Here is a 20,513-nt window from a genome sequence, read left to right as displayed (position 1 = left end):
TGCCCTCTTCCCTTTATAATCTTTCCATGAACCTATTCTCAACATTTACTCAAAAGAGTATGTAACACGTCATTTAAGACACGCTGTCATGAAGTACAGCTCAAAGATGTGCAAATAAAGTGCAGAGGCTGATATTATACCATTAGATAGCAATGCCAGAGCGAACTAAAGAAATGCTGACTACAATACACTCTCATAAGGAGCACAAACTAGAAACCTTTCATCACAAACAATTTGTCCAGCAACATAAAAGGCTCTATAAATCTGCTATGTTCTACGTTACCTTAAAAGAACCATGTTCATCAAGGAGTAGATATTTTAAAGACTAATGATATTATTGGTCTTCAGAACACACAAGAGTTTCTCTGACTGGACAAGCTCCCTAGATTCCTCTCCTCCCAACCTCTCCTGGAAGTGTGAATTCTTACTAGAGAGGGAGATCAGGAATTTACAACAGATCACAGAGAGAGACATTATTTCCCAGAAAATGACATTTAGGTTTAACAATACTTAACACTTCTAGACCACCTTTCATCTGAGGCTCTCTAATTTTTTTTTTGCAAGCTTTAATTACCTAAGACTCACTAAATAAAAGCTTGACATGTATTACTATATCCATTTTTGCAGATCAGGAGACACAGGCATAGAGAAGTTTAGGGTCAGTTTTTCAAAAGTGGCCTCTAATTTTTTTGCCCAACTTTACACAACCAGAGCCTAATTACTAGAAGCATGGAGGGCCTGACTGACCTCATATGGAGTTAGGAGTTCTCAGCACTTCCGAACACCAAACCCTCGGTACCTAAAACTGGGTACCCAAAGCAGCGGGCAACCAAAACTAGAAGTCATTTTTGAAAATCTGGGCCTCAAACAACTTGCCCATAAGATCACAAAACTCATTAGCAGCCAAGTCAGGAACAGAGCACAGATCTCCCAGTTCGCAGTCCCCTTCTCTAATCACTAGTCAGCATTGTTATCTTCATTTAATGGCGGCGAATGATACAGTTTGATCATATGCTGTAATCTAACCATTTCTGGGAAAGTCCTTGTCACCATCATGTTATTGAAAATAAATCTAGAGGAGTAAAGGATCTAATTCTGTGATTTAATACAAGTTTCCATTAGCCTATGTCCAATGCTCTCTCCCTGGCGGAAGTGGGAAAACGTGGCTGTCACATCTTATTGTTTTCACAGTCTCAGTGACTGAGGTCAAATCAGCTTAGATTTGGGTTTTGTTTTTTAGAGCATTTGCCACTGAACTAGAACAAAAGATCTAACATGTAGACTTCATGGACACAACCCAGAAGGAATTCTGAAACTACAGAAGAAGAAAAAATTCTGCGACAGATGCACCGGGATGCTCTGGCAACTTTATGTAGCTCCAGTGATGCAAAGCAACCACAGACCTATCTTAACTTTAAGATGAGTTTATGGTAGTTTTGCGTTGTCAGAATTATGCAGATCAACCAAACACCGCAAGTAAATCTGGCCTTCTGTTTAGAAATGGTTCTATTTCTGTAACATATAGGGTAGGCTTGCACACTTCCCCTTGCTCAACTGCCAGGAGCAAATTCATTCTTTTGATTGGCAGGTAAAACACTGTTAGAGCTTGTCTATATGCACACCCAGTGTGCAGCCATCTGGGGTGTAAATCAACCCTGCACTAGCCTGCCATGCATTAAGTATCCATATGGACCCTGCTGCTGCCATGAACTAGAACCTCCCTAGTGCACTTTAATCTACTCCTATTTTAAACTTGCCTCCAGGTCAATACTTGGAACTTCAGAGGCATATTGAAACCCCTCATAATGCAACTGGTAAACTACACACTACAACAGCGCAGGAAATGTTCTCCCAGACTCCCATTGTGTTCAGCTTGTGTTCTGAAGTGTCTGTATTTCTCCTCCTGTGTTCTTTACTAGTAAGGGCATATGAATGAAAAGAGGATCTTGGTTTCTTAACAATTCATCTGTATCTGTTGCTCATTCCTCACTTGATATCAAAATGTTCTGCGAAATCACAGTAGTTGGTTTGGAAAATTACACCGATGTCAGAAACTGAGGATAGTGACTTGAGGTACTGAATAAGCAGCAGGAGATAAGGACCTCTGTAGAAACTTGGAAATCGTTGTCATGTAAATATCTTTAATGAAAAAGAATGAAGGGGAGAAATACAGAAAACACACAAAGAAGAAGCTGCAGTGATTCTAAAAAGAATGTTTTTCCAGATTTTGGGGAAAAGATATACATTATCTGATGAAAAAATGCACTTTCTTAAATGGCTCGATCTCCTGTGATCATTTTTTTTTCTCAATCAGAGCAGCTTAAAAATATTTAGAGCTGCCAGAAACTTTTGCAATGAGCCAGGAAAGGCTTCCAATAGGTCACAAACATGGGTCCAGATTCGAATGAGTGGCAGCTGGGATCAAAACACACCTGGGTGAAGTTTCCATGAAATCTAGAACAGCTTGTTAATCGAGGTTGACATTATGGAAAGTTGTTTTCCCCCTAAGTTTTGGGTGAAAGAAAATGAAAATTTCACTTGAAGTTTTAAGTTTGTTCTGACCCAAAATTTAAAAGAAAAAACTGGGGCTGTGAAAGCCATGAACCTGTTATGAAATGGAGCCACAACTACTGAGCTTTAAAAGGCTCTAGTTCAGTGTCACATCTACCCTCCTCTCTCCTTTCCTGGAAATTCAGATTCTAAAAAAAAGCTACTTACGAGAAGGCAAATGCCACCAGGGCCCCACTGACCACAATAAAATCCAAGATGTTCCACAGGTCACGGAAATAGGAGCCAGGGTGAAGCAGCAGCCCCAGGTCAATCATCTTCAGAGAAAACAAATTAACATGCCACTTGTAAAAACATAGGAACCAACTCCAAATACAGATGTGTAGCAGGGATATGTATTATCTGCAATGAGGTGAACCCCTATATCCTTAATCAAATGATTTCAGTCCCTTCACAAAACCTCCTTCTAAAATACAAGAACATAAGAATGACCATACTGGGTCAGACCAAAGGTCCATCTAAGCCCAGTATCCTGTCTTCCGACAGTGGCCAATGCCAGGTGCTCCAGAGGGAATGAACAGAACAGGTAATCATCAAGTGACCCATTCCTTGTCACCCATTCCCAGCTTATGGCAAACAGAGGCTAGGGATACCATCCCTGTCCATCCTGGCTAATAGCCATTGATGTACCTATCCTCCATGCATTTATCTAGTTCTTTTTTTGAACGCTGTTATAGTCTTGGCTTTCACAATCTCCTCTGGCAAGGAGTTGCACTGTGTGAAAAAATATTTCCTTTTGTTTGTTTTAAACCTGTTCCTCCTAATTTCATTTGGTGACCCCTAGTTCTTGTGTTATGAGGAGTAAATAATACTTCCTTATTTACTTTCTCCACACCAACCATGATTTTATAGACCTCTATCATATCCCCCCTTAGTTGTCTCTTTTCCAAGCTGAAAAGTCTCAGTCTCATTAATCTCTCCTCATATGGCAGCCATTCCATGCCCTGAATCATTTTTGTTGCCCTTCTCTGAACCTTTTCCAATTCTAATATATCTTTTTTGAGAAAGGGCAACCACATCTTCATGCAGTATTCAAGGTGTGGGTGTACCATGGATTTATAGAGAGGCAATATGACATTTTCTGTCTTATTATCTATCTCTTTCTTAATGATTCCCAACATTCTGTTTGCTTTTTTGACAGCTGCTGCACACTGAGTGGATGTTTTCAGAGAACGATCCACAATGACTCCAAGATCTCTTTCTTGAGTGGTAACAGCTAATTTAGACCCCATAAGAACCACAGCCGGCTCTAGCAATTTCTCTGCCCCAAGCACAGTGGCACGCCGCGGGGGGCGCTCTGCCGCTCGCCGGCCCCGCGGCTCTGGTGGATCTCCCACAGGCTTCCCTGCGGGGGGTCCGGTGGTCCTGTGGCTCCACCATAGCCGCCTGCCACCTCCCCGCAACTGACAGAGCGCCCCCTGCGGCATGCCGCTTCAAGCACGCGCTTGGCGCGCTGTGGCCTGGAGCTGACTCTGATAAGAACATAAGAATGGCTGTACTGGGTCAGACCAAAGGTCCATCTAGCCCAGTATCTGTCTTCTGACAGTGGCCAATGCCAGGTGCCCCAGAGGGAGTGAAGTTAACAGGCAACGTTCAAGCGATCTCTCTCCTGCCATCCATCTCCATCCTCTGATGAACAGAGGCTAGAGACACAATTTTTTACCCTTCCTGGCTAATAGCCATGTATGGACTTAGCCACCACGAATTTATCCAGTTCCCTTTTAAACATTGTTACAGTCCCAGCCTTCACAACCTCCTCAGGTAAGGAGTTCCATCACTTTATATGCATAGTTGGGATTATGTTTTCCAGTGTGCATTACTTTGCATTCATCAACACTGACTTTCATCTTCCATTTTGTTGCCCAGTCACCCAGTTTTGTGAGATCCTTTTGTAGCTCTTCGCAGTCTGTCTGGGACATCACTATCTTGTGTAGTTTTATATCAAAAGTTACACAGTAGCAATGCTTATTTTTTTGACAGGTTTTCAGTAGGGGAAAGGGAGGTTTGTTTTTGTAATTTAGCAAGAGAAGTTAGTATTTCAGAAGCATATAATGTTGACTAGAGTTAGGAGTAGTGCAAGCGTAATGCCGACAGACCCCGGTTGCTGGGACTGAAGCGGGGACCTCTGGAGCTTAGTGCATGAGCCTCTACTGCATGAGCTAAAAACCAACCGATTGTTAGCTAAGGCTGTAGAGCAGACTCAGTCTCTCTCTTTAAGTGGTCTTGGTGCCACTAAATGGGATGGAACACCACCTCCAGGAGGTGTGTGGTTTACATACTTCCCCTACCTGAGGAAGTGTGTCCCGAGCTTTAGAATCTTCCCAGTTGAAATCTCGGATGAGCCCTCACTTGTAACGCTGACAGACCCCGGTCACCAGGATCAAACTGTGGACCTCTGGAGTTTAGTGCATAAGCCAAAAGCCAAATGGCCCTTAGCTAAGCCTGTAGAGCAGGCTCATTAATCTCTCTCTAAGTGGTCTCGATGCCACTAGATGGGACAGTACACAAGACCAGGAGGCGTGTAAGCTTCCTTACACGTATTTTTGCCAGTGCACTCCATGATTGTCAATCCCCTTAATTTTCCACTTCCTGGCCTTTTCCTATGCCACATTGTGTGATAGTTTGGTACAATGAACACACATTAGAGATTATGCCGAGAATAGGGCAATTTGGATCCTTTCTTGTAATTTGCTCTTCTCTTAAATATACATTCACCTGTACTGTTTACTTTCTCACTGTTTAATGCACACATACCGTAGTGCACTGGTCTTATGCACTTTGCCAACTACACAAAATTAAATTAAATAACATCCACAGAGACATCTCTTCTGGAAGCTACTTGGGAACCAAACTACCTGACTGTAATAGGTAGAGAAAGCGGTCCAACGAAGAACAAACTGTAATAAATTCCTTGTGTTTGGAACCCCATCAGTGGCAATATCCCCCCAAACGTTTGCAGCAACCAAATGAGAGATTTCTCACATTATACTGTGCAGATCTGTGATCCCCTCCCTCTCTGTTCTTTTGTGTGGGATGAAATAGTTAATGTTGACCTTTGAATAATCGTCACTGAGCCTCAGAGTTTACACCTGATTGAGATGAATGGGGCTGTTCGCACTTCTGAGAACTAGGGTTCCGAGTATCTGCAGACTCACATTGACATTTCTGCATCACACTCCATTCACATTTTTGAGATTTTCTTCACAACCATAACAGCAAGAAACTTTTTTTTTTTTTTTTTTTTAGATAAATGCTGAGATTCTGGAGAACAAGACAGTAGCTGGTATGATGTACGGGTGTGTGCCAGCTGTTTCCAAGCCCTGTTCATAATGGGTAGAACTTCTTATCATCAATATTTTTCTGCACACATGAGAAATATCTCATTTTCTACCAGCCCTGTTCATATCTCTTGCTCTGGACACCTGAGAATATACCACAGTGAATCTGAAAAATTGAAGAAATACCATGGTGATAGTCTTACCTTTATCACCATCTCGAAGGTAAAGACACCCGTAAATATATAATCCAGATACTTCAGCGCCTAGGTCAGAGAGAGAAATCTGTATTTAAAGGAGACTGAGCACAGAATCATTGAAATGATCTGCCCAAGAAGAGTGTATGGAAGGCCAGTTCCAGTTATGGCATATTTACCAAGGTGTCATTGCATAATACCCATTTCATAGGATGCTTTCAGGTAGTTTAGACCACAAATTTGAGTTCCCTCCATGAAACTGAAACAGTATTTTTTTTTTCAAAAGAAATCGTTGTCCAAACGCTTGTGTGCACATGTGAGAGATCATCTGTGTGCATATGTACATAGCAGGTTTAAAATAGAAAATTGAATACGTTTTAAATCACAGTAGTTGAAAGTCTTTTCCAAATTTGCTTCCCTGCCAACACCTTTGTACAAATGTGCTTCCCTCTGCAATAGTTGATGATAGCATTACTAATGCCTCTGGAGTGCAAGGAAGAGATATAAATCCCCTGGTCTAGAGCAGTGGTTCTCAAACGTTTGTACTGGTGACCTCTTTCACACAGCAAGCCTCTGAGTGTGACCCCCTCCCTTATAAATTAAAAACACATTGTTATATATTTAACACCATTATAAATGCTGGATGTAAAGTGGGGTATGGGGTGGAGGCTGACAGCTTGCGACCTCCTGAGGGGTCCCGACCCCTAGTTTGAGAACGTCTGGCCTAGAGTATAAACCAACTTCTAACTAGCAGGTATTAGGAACAGGGGTGGCTCCAGGTCCCAGCACGCCAAGCGTGTGCTTGGGGCGGCAAGCCGCAGGGGGCGCTCTGCTGGCGCCGCGAGGGCGGCAGGCAGGGTGCCTTCCGTGACTTGCCTACGGAGGGTCCACTGGTCCCACGGACCCTCTGCAGGCAAGCCGCCGAAGGCAGTCTGCCTGCCGTGTTTGGGGCGGCAAAATGCCTAGAGCCACCCCTGATTAGGAAGAAACTTTCCCCATAGCTAGTTTATTTCATAGCTGCCTATTTCAGCTTCCGAAGGCAGCCTGCCTGCCGTGTTTGGGGCAGCAAAATGCCTAGAGCCGCCCCTGATTAGGAAGAAACTTTCCCCATAGCTAGTTTATTTCATAGCTGCCTATTTCAGCTTCCGAAGGCAGCCTGCCTGCCGTGTTTGGGGCAGCAAAATGCCTAGAGCCGCCCCTGATTAGGAAGAAACTTTCCCCATAGCTAGTTTATTTCATAGCTGCCTATTTCAGCTTCCCTGAAACCTCTGGAACTGGCCAAATTGGAAACAGGCTATGAGACAAGGTAGTCCCCTTATCTGATCCAATATGGCAATTCCTATGTTCTGAGGAATGCAGCTCCCTGATTTGTTTTAGGGGTTAGGAAAAGGCAGAATCCTGAACTCAGGCCTCAGTAAGTAAAACACCTGCCAGTTCACACCAATACATTAGATAATCTTGGTAAACTGCTTTCAATTTTTAAGGGTGAAATTTTCAGTCTCAGTCTCTGGTTTTGTTCGCCCACTTTTACACTTGCCATTGACTGCATCCTTTTTGCATACACAGTTTGTGCAACAAACCAGGCAGCTGGATCCTGCTGTATTTGTTGCTAGTTTAGGGCCAGATACCTCTGATACCTTTGATTACAGGGCTACTCATGGAAGAAGGTGTTACTGAAGAGCAAGAGTATTTGAATCTGGGCTCGTAGGTTACTATAGCTTTCATTCTCAAAAGTCACATTAGACGAGTGGGGAGATTTGGTAATCATCTTAAATCTAGTAACTGGTTGAGACAGCATCTGAGTATCCTGATTCAAATACGGATGATATGGAGTAGATGCGTTCCAAGAAACCCAATGGGTACCTATATGCTAACACAACAGGTGTCCAGCCATCCAAGCTGTGACTGCAGCTGTGGGGTTTGTGTGTAGATATAAGGTGCATGCCCATTTGTGTGTGCATCATCAATTGGACGTGTAAGCTCAGAGTCTGGTTTGAAACCTGTTGAAAACTGGGCCCAAATGTATTGTTCTGTACTTGTTTAAAAACAAAATATCCATCCCGTGCTGGTCCCAGTGGTTACTGTTGTGTCAAACCATTCAGGAGAAGCCACTCTGACGTCTGGCTTCAGTCTCTTGCTTTCCGTACTACAGACGATGAAAATACCCTGGAAGTGTACTCCACCCTCAGGAGTGTGGAAATGCCTCCCATTGCTCAGCAGCGATCCCTCTGGCTGGTGAAGGCACAGCCTTTCCAGGTTTCCAAGGCAGTCCCATCCAGCTGGCAACAATCAACAGCTAAGACACAGGTTCTCAAAGGTGGATGGGGTTCAAACAGAGGTAACAGCCAGAGAACCTCAGTGCTTGTAGTAGGGAAATTGACAGACCAGATTGTTGGTATAAATGACTAGCCACTACTTTGGAAGGCCATGCAAGTAAAAAGTTCAATGTTGGGTCTGCAACGCTTTTCAGAAGGAGACATGAAATCTGAGAGCTGTCATTATGTTAGTGTGAGTCTCATCCTAATTGACACCTATCCGGCATCAGTGCTAGCCAGTTTTGGTGGCTGTTTTCTTCTCTCTGTATTGCACTTGGCTTTCAGGGTGCAGAACTTACTTCCAGAGGGTCCCAGGTTTGCACTCCCAACCCCAGTGTCACCCACTAGATAGCACATGTTGATATCACTGGATGGAACCCCCCCACTCTGCAACCTGTGTTATTCTGCTGTCCACACCTCCTACCAGAGAAGCAAAACAATCATCTTCTGGTTGCCTTGGTCACTACTCACATCATTCCTTGGAGACTCAGCTTGGACAGGGTCTTCGGCAGCCAGGGCAATGCTGCTCAGTGCTATGACGATGAGGATGACCATCTCAAAGTAGCGCATGTTCACAATGTAATGAAACAGGCGCCGGATTCTGAAAGAACAAAGAAATAAAAGAAAGCAGATGGAAGCACTGTCTCTCAGTGTCTGCACCACAGTGTTGGTGGCTTGGGGGGCGGGTGGGGAGCACATTGCTTATCAAGGATATCAGCTTTGGGAATTTTATCATGGTTATAGCAGGAACTGGGAGTCATGACTACTGGCCTATATCCTTTGATCTGCCACCAACTTGCTGCGGGACATTGGGCAAGTCACTTCTCTTCACCTCACTAATCCATCTGTGAGACAGTGATGGTGGTATTAGATATCTCAGGACCATCAAGAACTTTAATTTATTGGGGCACAATTTTGCAGACCTTAGTAAGGGCTAATCTTTATGGGACATTAGTTTGCCACTACCTGGGACATGAATCTGCAGCACACTGCCTTGAAGTGCAGCAATGGACTATGTGGACACTACTACAGTGCACTAGAAGTTCTGTAGCATGCTTTGCCGTCCTCCTATTTCCAACAGCAGTACGAGAGAGTGCACTGTGGGACTTTCAATGAGCCATAGCAGTGTTCATATGGGTGGGACACCCCAGCTTGCCATGCACTAACGTCCCCTGTATGCACAAGGCTTGACTTGATCCTGTTCAGTTTAGTGGCAAAACTTCCAAAGACTTGAATGATGCAGGGTCAGTACCATAGTCCTGTAGTACTTACTCATGCAAGAAATTCATCTGAATGAAGAATCAGACCTTCAATATTTGCTATGTGCTTTGAGATCCTCAGATAAACAGTCTTTCATAACTGCAAAGTAATGTTTTTATTCTCTCTCTCTCTCTCTCTCCAGGCATCTCTTCCTCACTCTTTAATACACTATTTGAGAGCTGGACAACTAGTTCATAACCAGTAATTTATTTGATAAATTTAACCTCTTTTTATTGTGAATCGTCTACAAGAAAATGATGAAACTCTGGTATTTCTACATCGTTCAAAACTATTCACAAATTCTTTCAGCAAATAACTCTCGATTAGCACTCAGCTGCAAATGTTTAATTGCAAATATGCAAAATAATAAATGTGCATGGTGTCGGTTAGTTAATAATAAACTTGGTATTGTTTCTATTCCCAGATTGGATGATGCATGTAACTAACCGACAGCCCTAAATTATGATAGGAGCGTATATTTAGCAAATATTTGAGCAGTGGATTTTAAAATTCCCTTTTTGCTGGTATTTACTTTAGTAATTCCTGTTGCTAGCTTAGCAATGGATAGTGAATGTAAAAGGGGCACAAAACAACTGAAGTGAACTTGTTATGAAAAAATACTGAAATAACAATCATCAAAATGTTTCACAGGGTTCCCCAAGCTCTAGTTATGTATCTTACAATAAGAGAGAACTATCCCCATGTTCAAGGACTCTAAAGCAGTGAAATTACCCACATTTGTAACTTCAATTTACATGTTGAATTTGGATTAATCAAAGAAGTAACAAGTAGTTATTTCTAGTTATTGGTCATTCATAACAAGTCCTGAGATGCAGAAATATTTGTAAACTATGACTGGCATGTTATAAAGAATTTTCTATGTGCATTTTTTAAACATTGGTACTATAAAAACCACCTATTTAAATTATATTTTTCAAAAAGGCTTTGTGCTCTGGGCAATGGAACAGAGCTTGGGAAGATAATCATCTAGAAACAGATACAGGCTGGTCTACGCTGGGGGGAGTATCGATCTAAGATACACAACTTCAGCTACATGAATAGCGTAGCTGAAGTCGAAGTATCTTAGATTGATTTACCTCAGGTCCTTAGAGCACGGGATCGACGTCCGCGGCTCCTCATGTCGACTCCGCTACCGCCGCTCGCTCCAGTGGAGTTCCGGAGTTGATGGGAGTGTGTTCGGGGATCGATATATCGCTTCTAGATGAGACGCGATATATCGATCCCCGAAAAATCGATGGCTACCCACCGATATGACGGATAGTCTGGGCCTAAAATATCCCACCCTTCAACAATAGAAAGGAACTGCTTTATGAAATAGAATCAGAGATGTGAACCTACACCCAACCTTCACCTGTGTAGACCCAGAAAAAACTTGTGTTTTCTTCCTCTTCCTTCTCTAGACCTTTGGGTGCTTCTGATCAATGTGTTTTCAGCCCTTCTTACACTGAACGTAACTTTCTGAATGTAAAGGGGCTCAGTAACCCGATGAAATCATCCAATTGACACACAGAGAGAGCAAGATTCTGGCCTTTTCAGCTGCGATGTGCTGTACGGGGTACTAAGGGACAACATGGCAGCAGGAGAGCTCGGGAGGAATTCTGGCTGAGTCTCCAGGGGAGCATATGCTCCACAGACAGCTGTATTACTCTTGCACATCACTCTGGGTCTGTCTGATCTCGTCCTTGCTCCTCCCTGCAGCCCCAGCCACAACATTTGCAGGGATCAGTGTATGTGCTCCACAATGGGACTGCATTTGGCCCCTTCATGGGAGGCATCTTGTGGGCTCCTCATCTCACTTACCTTCACAGTGCTGGGTCCCGTATGGCCCTCTATGTTAATGCCTACTTTGCCCATATATGGTCCCGTGAACTATGTATGACACCACTGGTTGGTTTTTTTTCTTGGGGAGGTCAGGAGAGGAAGGATTAATAGAGCACAAAGGATACTGGAATATGGGGCTTAAAGCTTTCTGCAAGATGGGCAACAGAAGAAAAAGTGGGCATGTTTTGGGAGTTACCTGAAAAAAGATTGAGACCACCTGTTCTGCTTTAACTGGTCTGTACCAGGCTACAGGCAGCCCATTCTCAGCCCAGGACTTTGAATTCTTTTTGCTATTGCAGCTTAGTAACATTATCAGGTGTTTCACAACCTAAGACTCAGTCCAGGCAGTCAACCCACAGCTGAGGCAAAGCAGAACAGGCAGCCAAATATCCGAGGCAGAATAATGTTTAAAATCAAGCCAGCCAGGATCCAACCCCCATCATTCCAACATTTTTTTGTTCCCAGAAAGTTCATCATTCTTCTGTACCATGTGGTGTGCACATCAGATCAAACTCCTCCTCACATTGACTGCGTATTATCACATTCATCAAAGGATGTTTTGTTGTATTTGAAGCTACTTGTTAGAACTAGTACGATGTGTTCACAGCAGTCTGAGAAACAGAAATCTCCACAGACTTTTCAATCAGTCACCCCAACCCTCCGTGAAGCCTTAATGACAGCTGAAGGAATAAACCACAGAAAATGTAGAAGGGAAATCAGTTATTTCTTTCAAAGTAGAGAAGCCCATGTTGACAATGAGAAGTGGACTGAGCCTTCAATTCATTTCCTATAGGCTACTGAACATCAGTCAGATTGCTAATGGTCTGGGGTCCTTAGGAGCTATAGTTTGTATTGAGAGATACCCTCTTTATTTATTTCCAATGTATGCCAACTACACACACACTCATAGTCAGGTCATCTCTGTGAATGTGATTATAGCCCAGAGCTGTGAAAAACAGATTAATAGAGGTTTAAGCCAGAGAGAAATGCTCACAAATACTGCAAGCAATCCTTGGGGGTGGCAAAGATTCCAAACCTCTGCTCCAGACCCAAGTTACTGCTTGAAGTGACTCACAGCCCGTTATGCCAGAACTCCTATGGCTCATGATGATGTACCTGTCCAGTCCTGTGGCACTTGGGAATGACATGGTTCTCTACGTGCAGAGTCAAAGTGCAAAGCTATCCATGAGACACAGATGCTGCAAGCAACAGAAGTGCTATAACCCTGTTATACTCAGCCTCACCTCATGAATAAATACTTGCAATTTCCCAGAAATTCAGCTTCTGTGGTGATGTGGGGCTACAGGGCTGGCAAGAGGACCACATTCTCCAAGGGAACGTGTTTGTGGAACCAGGCTGCATTCGCTGGCCTCAAAAAGACTTTCCCTCAGCCCTTTGCTCCTCATAACGCCTCTTCTTCTACTGACATTCCGTTCTTCAGAACAGACCTCTGACAAAGGTATGTGCTCTTGGTCAGACTAGAAATTCAAAGGAGCAATCTACAATAGCGAGCTCACAGTCCCCACCGATGGATCACTGAACAAATATCCATTAACTTGACCATCAGAAGCTCAGACTTCTGCCAGGATTTCCCCCCCTCTTTTCCACTGGTAATTTATTACCTCAGGAAAGCCCAACTCAAATGGTGCATCTGGTTCGGTAGCCAATCAAGCTATGTACTTAGTTTTCCAATGGATTTGACTAAACACAGATCAAGTAAATGTACATTATTTTTCGCTGCATATTCACACACACATGCACGAGACAGAAAAGGCACCATGGTGGTAGAAGACTTACGGGTTCGTAGGGCTTAAGATAAACATGGAGCTATAAGGCAGGATTGGCTTAGGTCCATTTTTTGTCAAGTCATCAATCTCCATATCTTTCTTCTCTTCCGTTTTACTTTCAAATTCAACGTTGTTCACTACAAAGTGAATTGAAGGAAACAGGCATCAAACAGGTCAAAAATGTAAACACATCCCTTTCATAAATGTTCTTCAGTGGCTGGATATATAGACAAGGCAGCTTGTATAAAGAAAAGCAGCTTTCAAACATGTTGATTAAGTATAATGAACCTACTAACTGTCTGTTGTTAGCATGGCTATTTATTATAGTATAATATACAGTACAAATAAATTATTCCTTAACTGCTTCACTGATGAGCAATATTTCAGAAATGACTGGGAAATACCCAATGTAGGCAAATCTTAAGGTTATTGGTTTTTTTTAAAGCATCTGTCTAGAGAGGCATTGAAATTTGATCCCAAACAACCAGATATCTCTGTAATCCCAGTAGGTAAGGATAGAGAATCAGCTAGGGTGCTATGAAAAAAAGATAACGAGCCTAACTGAGAGCATGCTCCTGAATCTTTTGATGCATGGGATATGAACCAGCAGCGGGGATGGATCTGAAAGGCTCAAATAAGCAAGCTGTAGCTTGGCTTTAATAATTCTGGGTCTGAGAAAAACCGGAACTTCTCTGTGTTAGGAGTTACTGAAATCAGATGCCCAAACATGAACTAGAGACCCTGTTTATGCTGCATGTTCTTTTCTTAGCCAAATAGCTGCTGCATACACTGGCCAATCAGTTTGTAAGTCCAAAAAGACATTCTCTTGTGATGCTTTAGCTGAGGTTTTGTGGTTTTTTATTCCCCCTCCCCAACAAACCAATATTTCAGCATGAACAAATGACAAAGCCCCTAAATCCTTTTCCAAAACGTGCTGAGTAAATTCCTTACTAATTCTCAGATCAGATACATGTCAATGTCACAAGGGAAGAAAGAACTAGGGGAGACTGTGACTGAAAGAGGTGTCAGTATTAGAATGTAGTAGAATTACTAAACATTTCATATGGTCAAGAGAGTAAAGCGGAAGCATACAAACAGGGGACTAAGAGGCACAATCCAGACTGCTTTAAGCCTAATTACATTTCCCGTATTCCAGGCCCAGCTACCAGCACAATTTACAGCAGCTCCAGGGGCTACTCTAAGTTAGGACGACTTGATCCGAAGACCTCTCCAGTCATGCTCCCAGAACATCCCCTTCTTCCCCTACTCCCTCCCATCAAGCTAGGGACCACCAGCAGGGGGGAGGGGAGGGCTGCTCATAAAGTTCTGTGCCACGGGTATTTTCTAGGAGATCATTCCACACCCCTTCACACAGATGCAGCAGGGAAGAGACTTGGGGCTTGATGACACAAATCAGACAATACAAAGAAAAAGCCGTATTTAGAGTAAAAACGGAAGCAGCCTTCTCATCTTCTTCAGAAAGGGGCCTTGTCATGGTCGTATCCAGGATATAAGCTCAAAAAGGACAAATAATGAACCACCAATTTCACATTCATGTGAGTCATAATGAAAGGGCTTAGACATAGCACGCCAGTCCTCTTTAATTAGAGCACGCTTCGAGTGACAAGCTTTAATCAAACTCTGCTCACTGTCCCTTCCCTAGCACTCACTTTGGATAAAGGAAAAGCTTTTGGCATGCCCAGCTGACAGCTGCCCCATGGTTAAGTGACCATGGCTCTGAGGTGACAGGCTATTTGGTTTCAATAGTCTTGATAGTGATGTATTGGCTGATGTGCTACATGGGGCTTGTCCTAGTCACTTTGAGGGGAGAACCAGCCTATTGGTATTAATAACACATTGTAGTGCTCAGATGTTCTCAAAGTGCTTCCCAAACATTTCGTGAATTAAAGACTCGCAAGCATTCTGAGGCAGGTATTCTCCCTATCTTTCATTTGGGGACACTGAGACAGTGGGGCTTAAAGGGCTTGATTTCCACAAGTGCTGAGCACCCACTGACTTCAGCTGGAGTTTTGGGTGCTCATCTCTTCTGAAGAATCAGGCCCCAAGTGACTCGCCCAAGAGCAACACACCAAGTCAGTGTCAGGGCTCATCTACACAGTGTGGCAATGCACACCAGGGGGGTGGGATTTCAAAAGAGCGCTGCACCCAATGTGCAGAGCTGTTTTTGAAAATGTGGCCCAGGGCCCACAACTTCCATTGAGACCAACAGGTTGTCCAAGGCACTCACTTGGTATGACAGTGGTCTCCCCTGGAGGCGCGGTGATGGTGACGGGGATGTTCACAGTGGTGGTTTTGTCCAGTGGTGGCTGAGTCATCCGTGTCACATTCTTCTCATTGTCAGCATCTTCTGGCTGCTCGGGCACTTTCTGCAGGTAGGTGCTGGGCAGGGTATGAACTGGGACGACACTCACGCTACCCACAGCCTCTATCTCACACTGAGTTTCCCTGAGATAGAACAGCAGAGATTATAAACCTCTTTAAGATCAAAGCAGGGAGAAAATCCATGCCCTGCAGCCAAGCCATCACAGGATATGCCTGTCAGGTCTTCTCAGCTAAGCCAGGTCAGTCTCTACATGGAAGATCTCTGGGGAAAACTCATACGTCAGTGATTCAGTAAAGCTACGTCCACATTGCAGCCTAGAGGTGTGATTCCCCTGTTCACGCACATGTGCTTGAGCTAACACAAGTATCAACAGCAGTATAGCTGCAGCAGCATAGGTACTGAACTGTGCCGAACACAAACCCACCTGAAACGAGTGGCTATGTACTTATACTAGCACCGGCTCAGTGAGAGCTGCCGCAAGTATGTGTACGTGAGCAGGGAAACACACAGCGAGCTCCTAGTGCAACAGAGCCATAATGACTCTTTCTCCTCTGAGTCCGGCTGAACCAGCATCCAAGCATGAGGTTGTTATTATTATGTATTATTGTATTACCTCGGCGCCTACTAATCAGAGATATGGACCAGGGTCCCATTGTGCTAGCTGCTGTACAAATAACGTTCGGAGGCTTTGGGCGGCTGGCAGTGCCGTTTCCGTTAATGAGACATAAAACCGAGGTCCCAGCTCTGTGCAGTAAGGATCCCCCCGGGCACTTGTGCAACAGTAAGCCAATTAGCCTTTCTGCATTGGCCGGATTGCAAATGAGGACATTTCATTCCATCTCCCTGCAGTTTCATTTCAATCTAGTGCTTTTCACTTCCTGACCTAAGCTGTTGTGGGAAGTTGCACTTTGCTGTTAACTAGCTGCTGAGTTCCACTTTAGAAGCGGCTGCATTTCAGCAATGAGCAAAGCATGTACGGCTGATCTATAATATTTGTAAAGTGCTGTGGGATCCAGTTGGAAGGTGCATTATATAAAGATCATCATGTCAATTCCACTCTGTTACCAGGACTTCACTGGTGAATTATTCCCACTCCAATGATTCCCAACTTAATTTGTTTCTATTTAGATTAGCAGTGCAATAAAGGCAATGTTGTACTCTTTCCTCATTTCTTTATTAAATATTTTAAATGATTCATAGCGATTTAGTTTTCTATTAATTCTAATAAGAATGAAGCATAAGAGAATAGAATGGTTTGTGTACTCTCCTGCAGCCCTTACATAACAGCAATGCTCTGAACGCGGTTGCCATTAGGTGCACGTGTATCGTCTTGGTCATAACGGACTCATCCTTTTCCCCACTGAGGTCTATGGGAGGTTTGTAATTGACTTCAGTGGGAGTAAGACTGGGCTGTCGAAGCTATTTTTAATGAGAGAAAATTAGCCAGGGCACTTAAGTTTTCCAGCGCTTTAACTGCTGGCTGAATAATGACCAGAAAGGGACTGGGGTTTAATGTGTCACTTCTGACACAGCAGCCCTGCCTTAGTGAGGTGCTGCGAAAGCAGCAGCAAGTAGGAGCCCAGTTGCTAGTGCGAGATGTGAACGTACAACCTTCTAGCCTACACATGAAGTGCATTCCACGGAGTCACGTGGATTGATTAGTTAAGTGCTGCAAATGGCTCTCGGGTGTATTCTCAGATTTCAGGCACTGTTCAAAAATCTTTAACCTGTCACAGAAATTGAGCCTCCAGAGGACTCTGGGCACCCAAAATCTATATTTGCCTCATGATACGGTTACAATCAAATACACTCAGGGAAGAAGTGACTTCAGCCTTAACCAGTCTATGGCATTTCCACCTTTTCCCCATAAGTGTCGCCTTACCTTGTTAAGTAGTACAACAAAAGAGACATTTTGGCTCAGGATGGTTCCTGGATTACTCCCAAATGGACCAAACACAGGAAGAAAGAATAGCCTAAAGAGATCATTGATGGTGAAACTGTAGCTACCGCATCTGTGTGGAAATCAATCCCTGCAGAGATTTCAACTGCACAAGCTCACCAAGATTGGGCTCCAAGTGCTCTAAAGGGCGGAAGCATGTTTATGTGATATGCTGTGACAGCTTGAGAGAGGTGTGAATGGACAGTTGATCAGTTACATTTGTTTTTAAAAGCCCCTAAGTGCTTATTAGTGGAATCCCATTTTAAGGTGCCCGTGAACACCTACTGAGGAATCGGCATGTGACGGAATCAAGGTAGTAAGTGGCTATTGTGCTCAGCCTAAGACACTCTGAGACATATTCAGCTTCAAATAAAATTCATTTACAAACTACAACAGAAATTCACATGCACAAAACTGCCAAGGATCTGACAATAGCGTAAATACCCTGGCACATGAAAGCTGTTTGGATACTGCAGACATACAAGGCAAGATTTTGATCATCCCTACACTGGTATACAACTGAAGTTGTCACAGAAAGGACTTCCTGGGTATTACTACTCTGGATTTGTAGCGCACTGTAACTGAGACTGGGGGGGGGCGGGGGGCAGATTCTGCTGTTCTCATCGGCAGCTGTGCAGTGGGAAGGGAGGAAACAAACAGTCCTTCATAAGGACCAGACAAAATGTCAGTCCCTCTCTGCTCCCCTAGGGGTGGATGGTGACCACAAAAGGTTGGGAAATAGACCCCTCCACTATGTACAGTCCCCAGTGCACACTGGGGAACTCCAGGAGACACCCACATCTTACTAAAGGCACAAAATAGCTCAGAATAGGGCCCATTGAATATGCACCCCTCCTGTGCCATGACTGGCTGCCTGGAAACTCAGCAGTGTTCTATGGGTTAAATGTAACAACATTCCATCCTGCAAGGGACATGTTCCATTTTCATAATTTACTAAAAAGGGATTTCTTCCCACTGTTCCCCATTCACCATTTAAGAGCAATAATTTTGCAATGCCATAATAATCATCTCACCTGCTGATGTCAAAGTGCTCTTCAAGCATTCACTAACGTAATCTCCTAACTCCCCTTTTGGCAGGTCAGTGTTACAATACTTATTTTACAGATGAGAAAATAAAAGATCCCTCCTATTCTCCGCCTATTGGGGCACATGATAGTTTAGCCTTCTGAGGGCTGCAATGCTTTGGTCTAATGTTGGTTGCTGGATTTAGTGTGTGGGTTCTGGGTGGCCTGTGGCAGACAGGACGTCAGACTAGATCAGAAGTCCTCAAACCGGGGGGCTGCCTCCCCTGGGAAGTGCAGAATGTGTTCTGGGAGTGTGTGAGAAGCTTTAGGAAAAAAATGTACTGTGCACGTTATACTAACAGCAATGAATAACGAGCAAAGCTGATTCCTCCAGACAGAACGAGTCTTCAGCTGGTGCTGTGCATTTGACTCTAGCGGTCCTGTGCATTTCAATGGATTTCTGTTACACTTGTCCAGCACTCTACAAAGCTGATGCCATCTGTACTTTAATCCGTTTGCTATGAGGCGGTGTTCATGCATGGACCACACTCGCAGGTCTGCTTTTGCTCTTATTACACTGGATCATTGCCACTGTTCAAATCAAGGTCTTACTGTTCTTAATATTTAGGGAGAGTCACATGTTGATTTGTTTTTACTGGTATATGTACTTGTATGGCAGGGAGCGGGGCACAAACGACTACAGACACAAAGAAGGGGGACGCAATCGAATACGTTTGAGAACCACGGGACTAGATGATCTGGTGGTCCCGTCTGGCCTTAAACGCCACGATTCTGTGAAAGTATGGGACGTGCAATTATGGCATAGCACACAGATACATAGCCCACAGGGTGGGACGCTATCATGGCCAGCCAAGATGTCTTTTTAAAAAATAGGTTCCAGCTCAGCCACAAGTCACGTGCTTCACTGCAGGAATTACTGTGTGAAATTCTATGGCTTATGTTATGCAGGAGGCCTTCTGGCCTTAAAACCTACAACTCTATTTGCACCCCGCTGATCCTTGGCTGTTTAGGGAGTCTGGGTAACCCCAACATGACTTAGGCAGCCCTAAGGGTTACCAATTTAAGCAGAAGAGAAACAGAACACTTCTAGTCTAAAATCAGACCATCCACACGCAGACTTGCACCTATATAACATCAGATATGAATTAAAAACCATTTCATTATTGTGATGCCAGTTAGCGCACAGAGCAGCCCTGGGACAGAACGGGTTACAAGTCTTAAGGCCTAATTCTCCACCACCTTGCAACAGCTGCAGCCTTTTACAACTCTGCAAAGGGCATGCAAATATTATCAATCAGAACAGCTTTGCTGAACACTTTGCACAGGTGTAAAAGACTGTGTATGGCACAGAAGAATCAGACCCTCCCCAGGAACTCTGCACTGCAATCAGGAGGTGTATGTCTACCCATCTCCCAGCTGCAGTGTAGACACACCCTGGGTCTGAGGAGCAAGGAGGCACTGATGTCATAAACCTTAACATGTCAAACATACGGGCTGGTTCTCTTCTCATGGACATGGACGCAAGTCATGAGTAACTCCACTGAATTCAATGGCGCTACAGCCCATTGGCGTGCCACTGAACCGAGAGCAGAATCGGGCCCATAGCGTTTGCGTGCATGTAATTTCTCTTGTAAACAGATTCACCTCCAGTGCTGTCAACTAGTCTACAGCCTTTAAAATACAGCCTAGCTATGCCCAGAGCGGAGGTGAGCTTATGGCAATGCGGCAACAGTTGCGTTTTGTAGATGTTAGCGAACATATCTCCACTGAGAAGGGCAAAACCCTAGTACCAAGACACTTTTTACATGCACCAAAGCTGCTGTGCCAGTTGGGGCTTATTTTGCCCCATGCAGACTATGTGACATTCTCGAATGATGTATTTAACCCTAAATACTAATACAAGCGCAGCCAAGGCAACTAGACACCCCCAACAGGCCCCC

General features: G+C 44.0%; 1 protein-coding gene across 9 annotated transcripts in view; it reads right to left on the bottom strand.

Annotated features, from left to right (window-relative positions):
- Nucleotides 1-20,513, bottom strand: part of CACNA1B (calcium voltage-gated channel subunit alpha1 B) — a 521,426-nt gene that overhangs the window by 108,745 nt on the left and 392,168 nt on the right. For all 9 annotated transcript variants that reach the window (XM_075060705.1, XM_032765199.2, XM_075060699.1 and 6 more), the window contains 5 exons: nucleotides 15,493-15,710; nucleotides 13,255-13,381; nucleotides 8,827-8,956; nucleotides 6,050-6,109; nucleotides 2,719-2,825 (listed from right to left, as the gene is read on the bottom strand). In XM_075060705.1, coding sequence (XP_074916806.1) covers nucleotides 2,719-2,825; nucleotides 6,050-6,109; nucleotides 8,827-8,956; nucleotides 13,255-13,381; nucleotides 15,493-15,710 — 642 coding nt within the window. The remainder of the gene's footprint in view (nucleotides 1-2,718; nucleotides 2,826-6,049; nucleotides 6,110-8,826; nucleotides 8,957-13,254; nucleotides 13,382-15,492; nucleotides 15,711-20,513) is intronic.

This window comes from Chelonoidis abingdonii, chromosome 24 (assembly GCF_003597395.2).
Source record: "Chelonoidis abingdonii isolate Lonesome George chromosome 24, CheloAbing_2.0, whole genome shotgun sequence".
In the NCBI taxonomy this organism is placed as follows: domain Eukaryota; kingdom Metazoa; phylum Chordata; order Testudines; family Testudinidae; genus Chelonoidis; species Chelonoidis abingdonii.
Note: the sequence above shows the minus strand (reverse complement) of the source record. Positions and strands in the feature narration are given on the sequence as shown.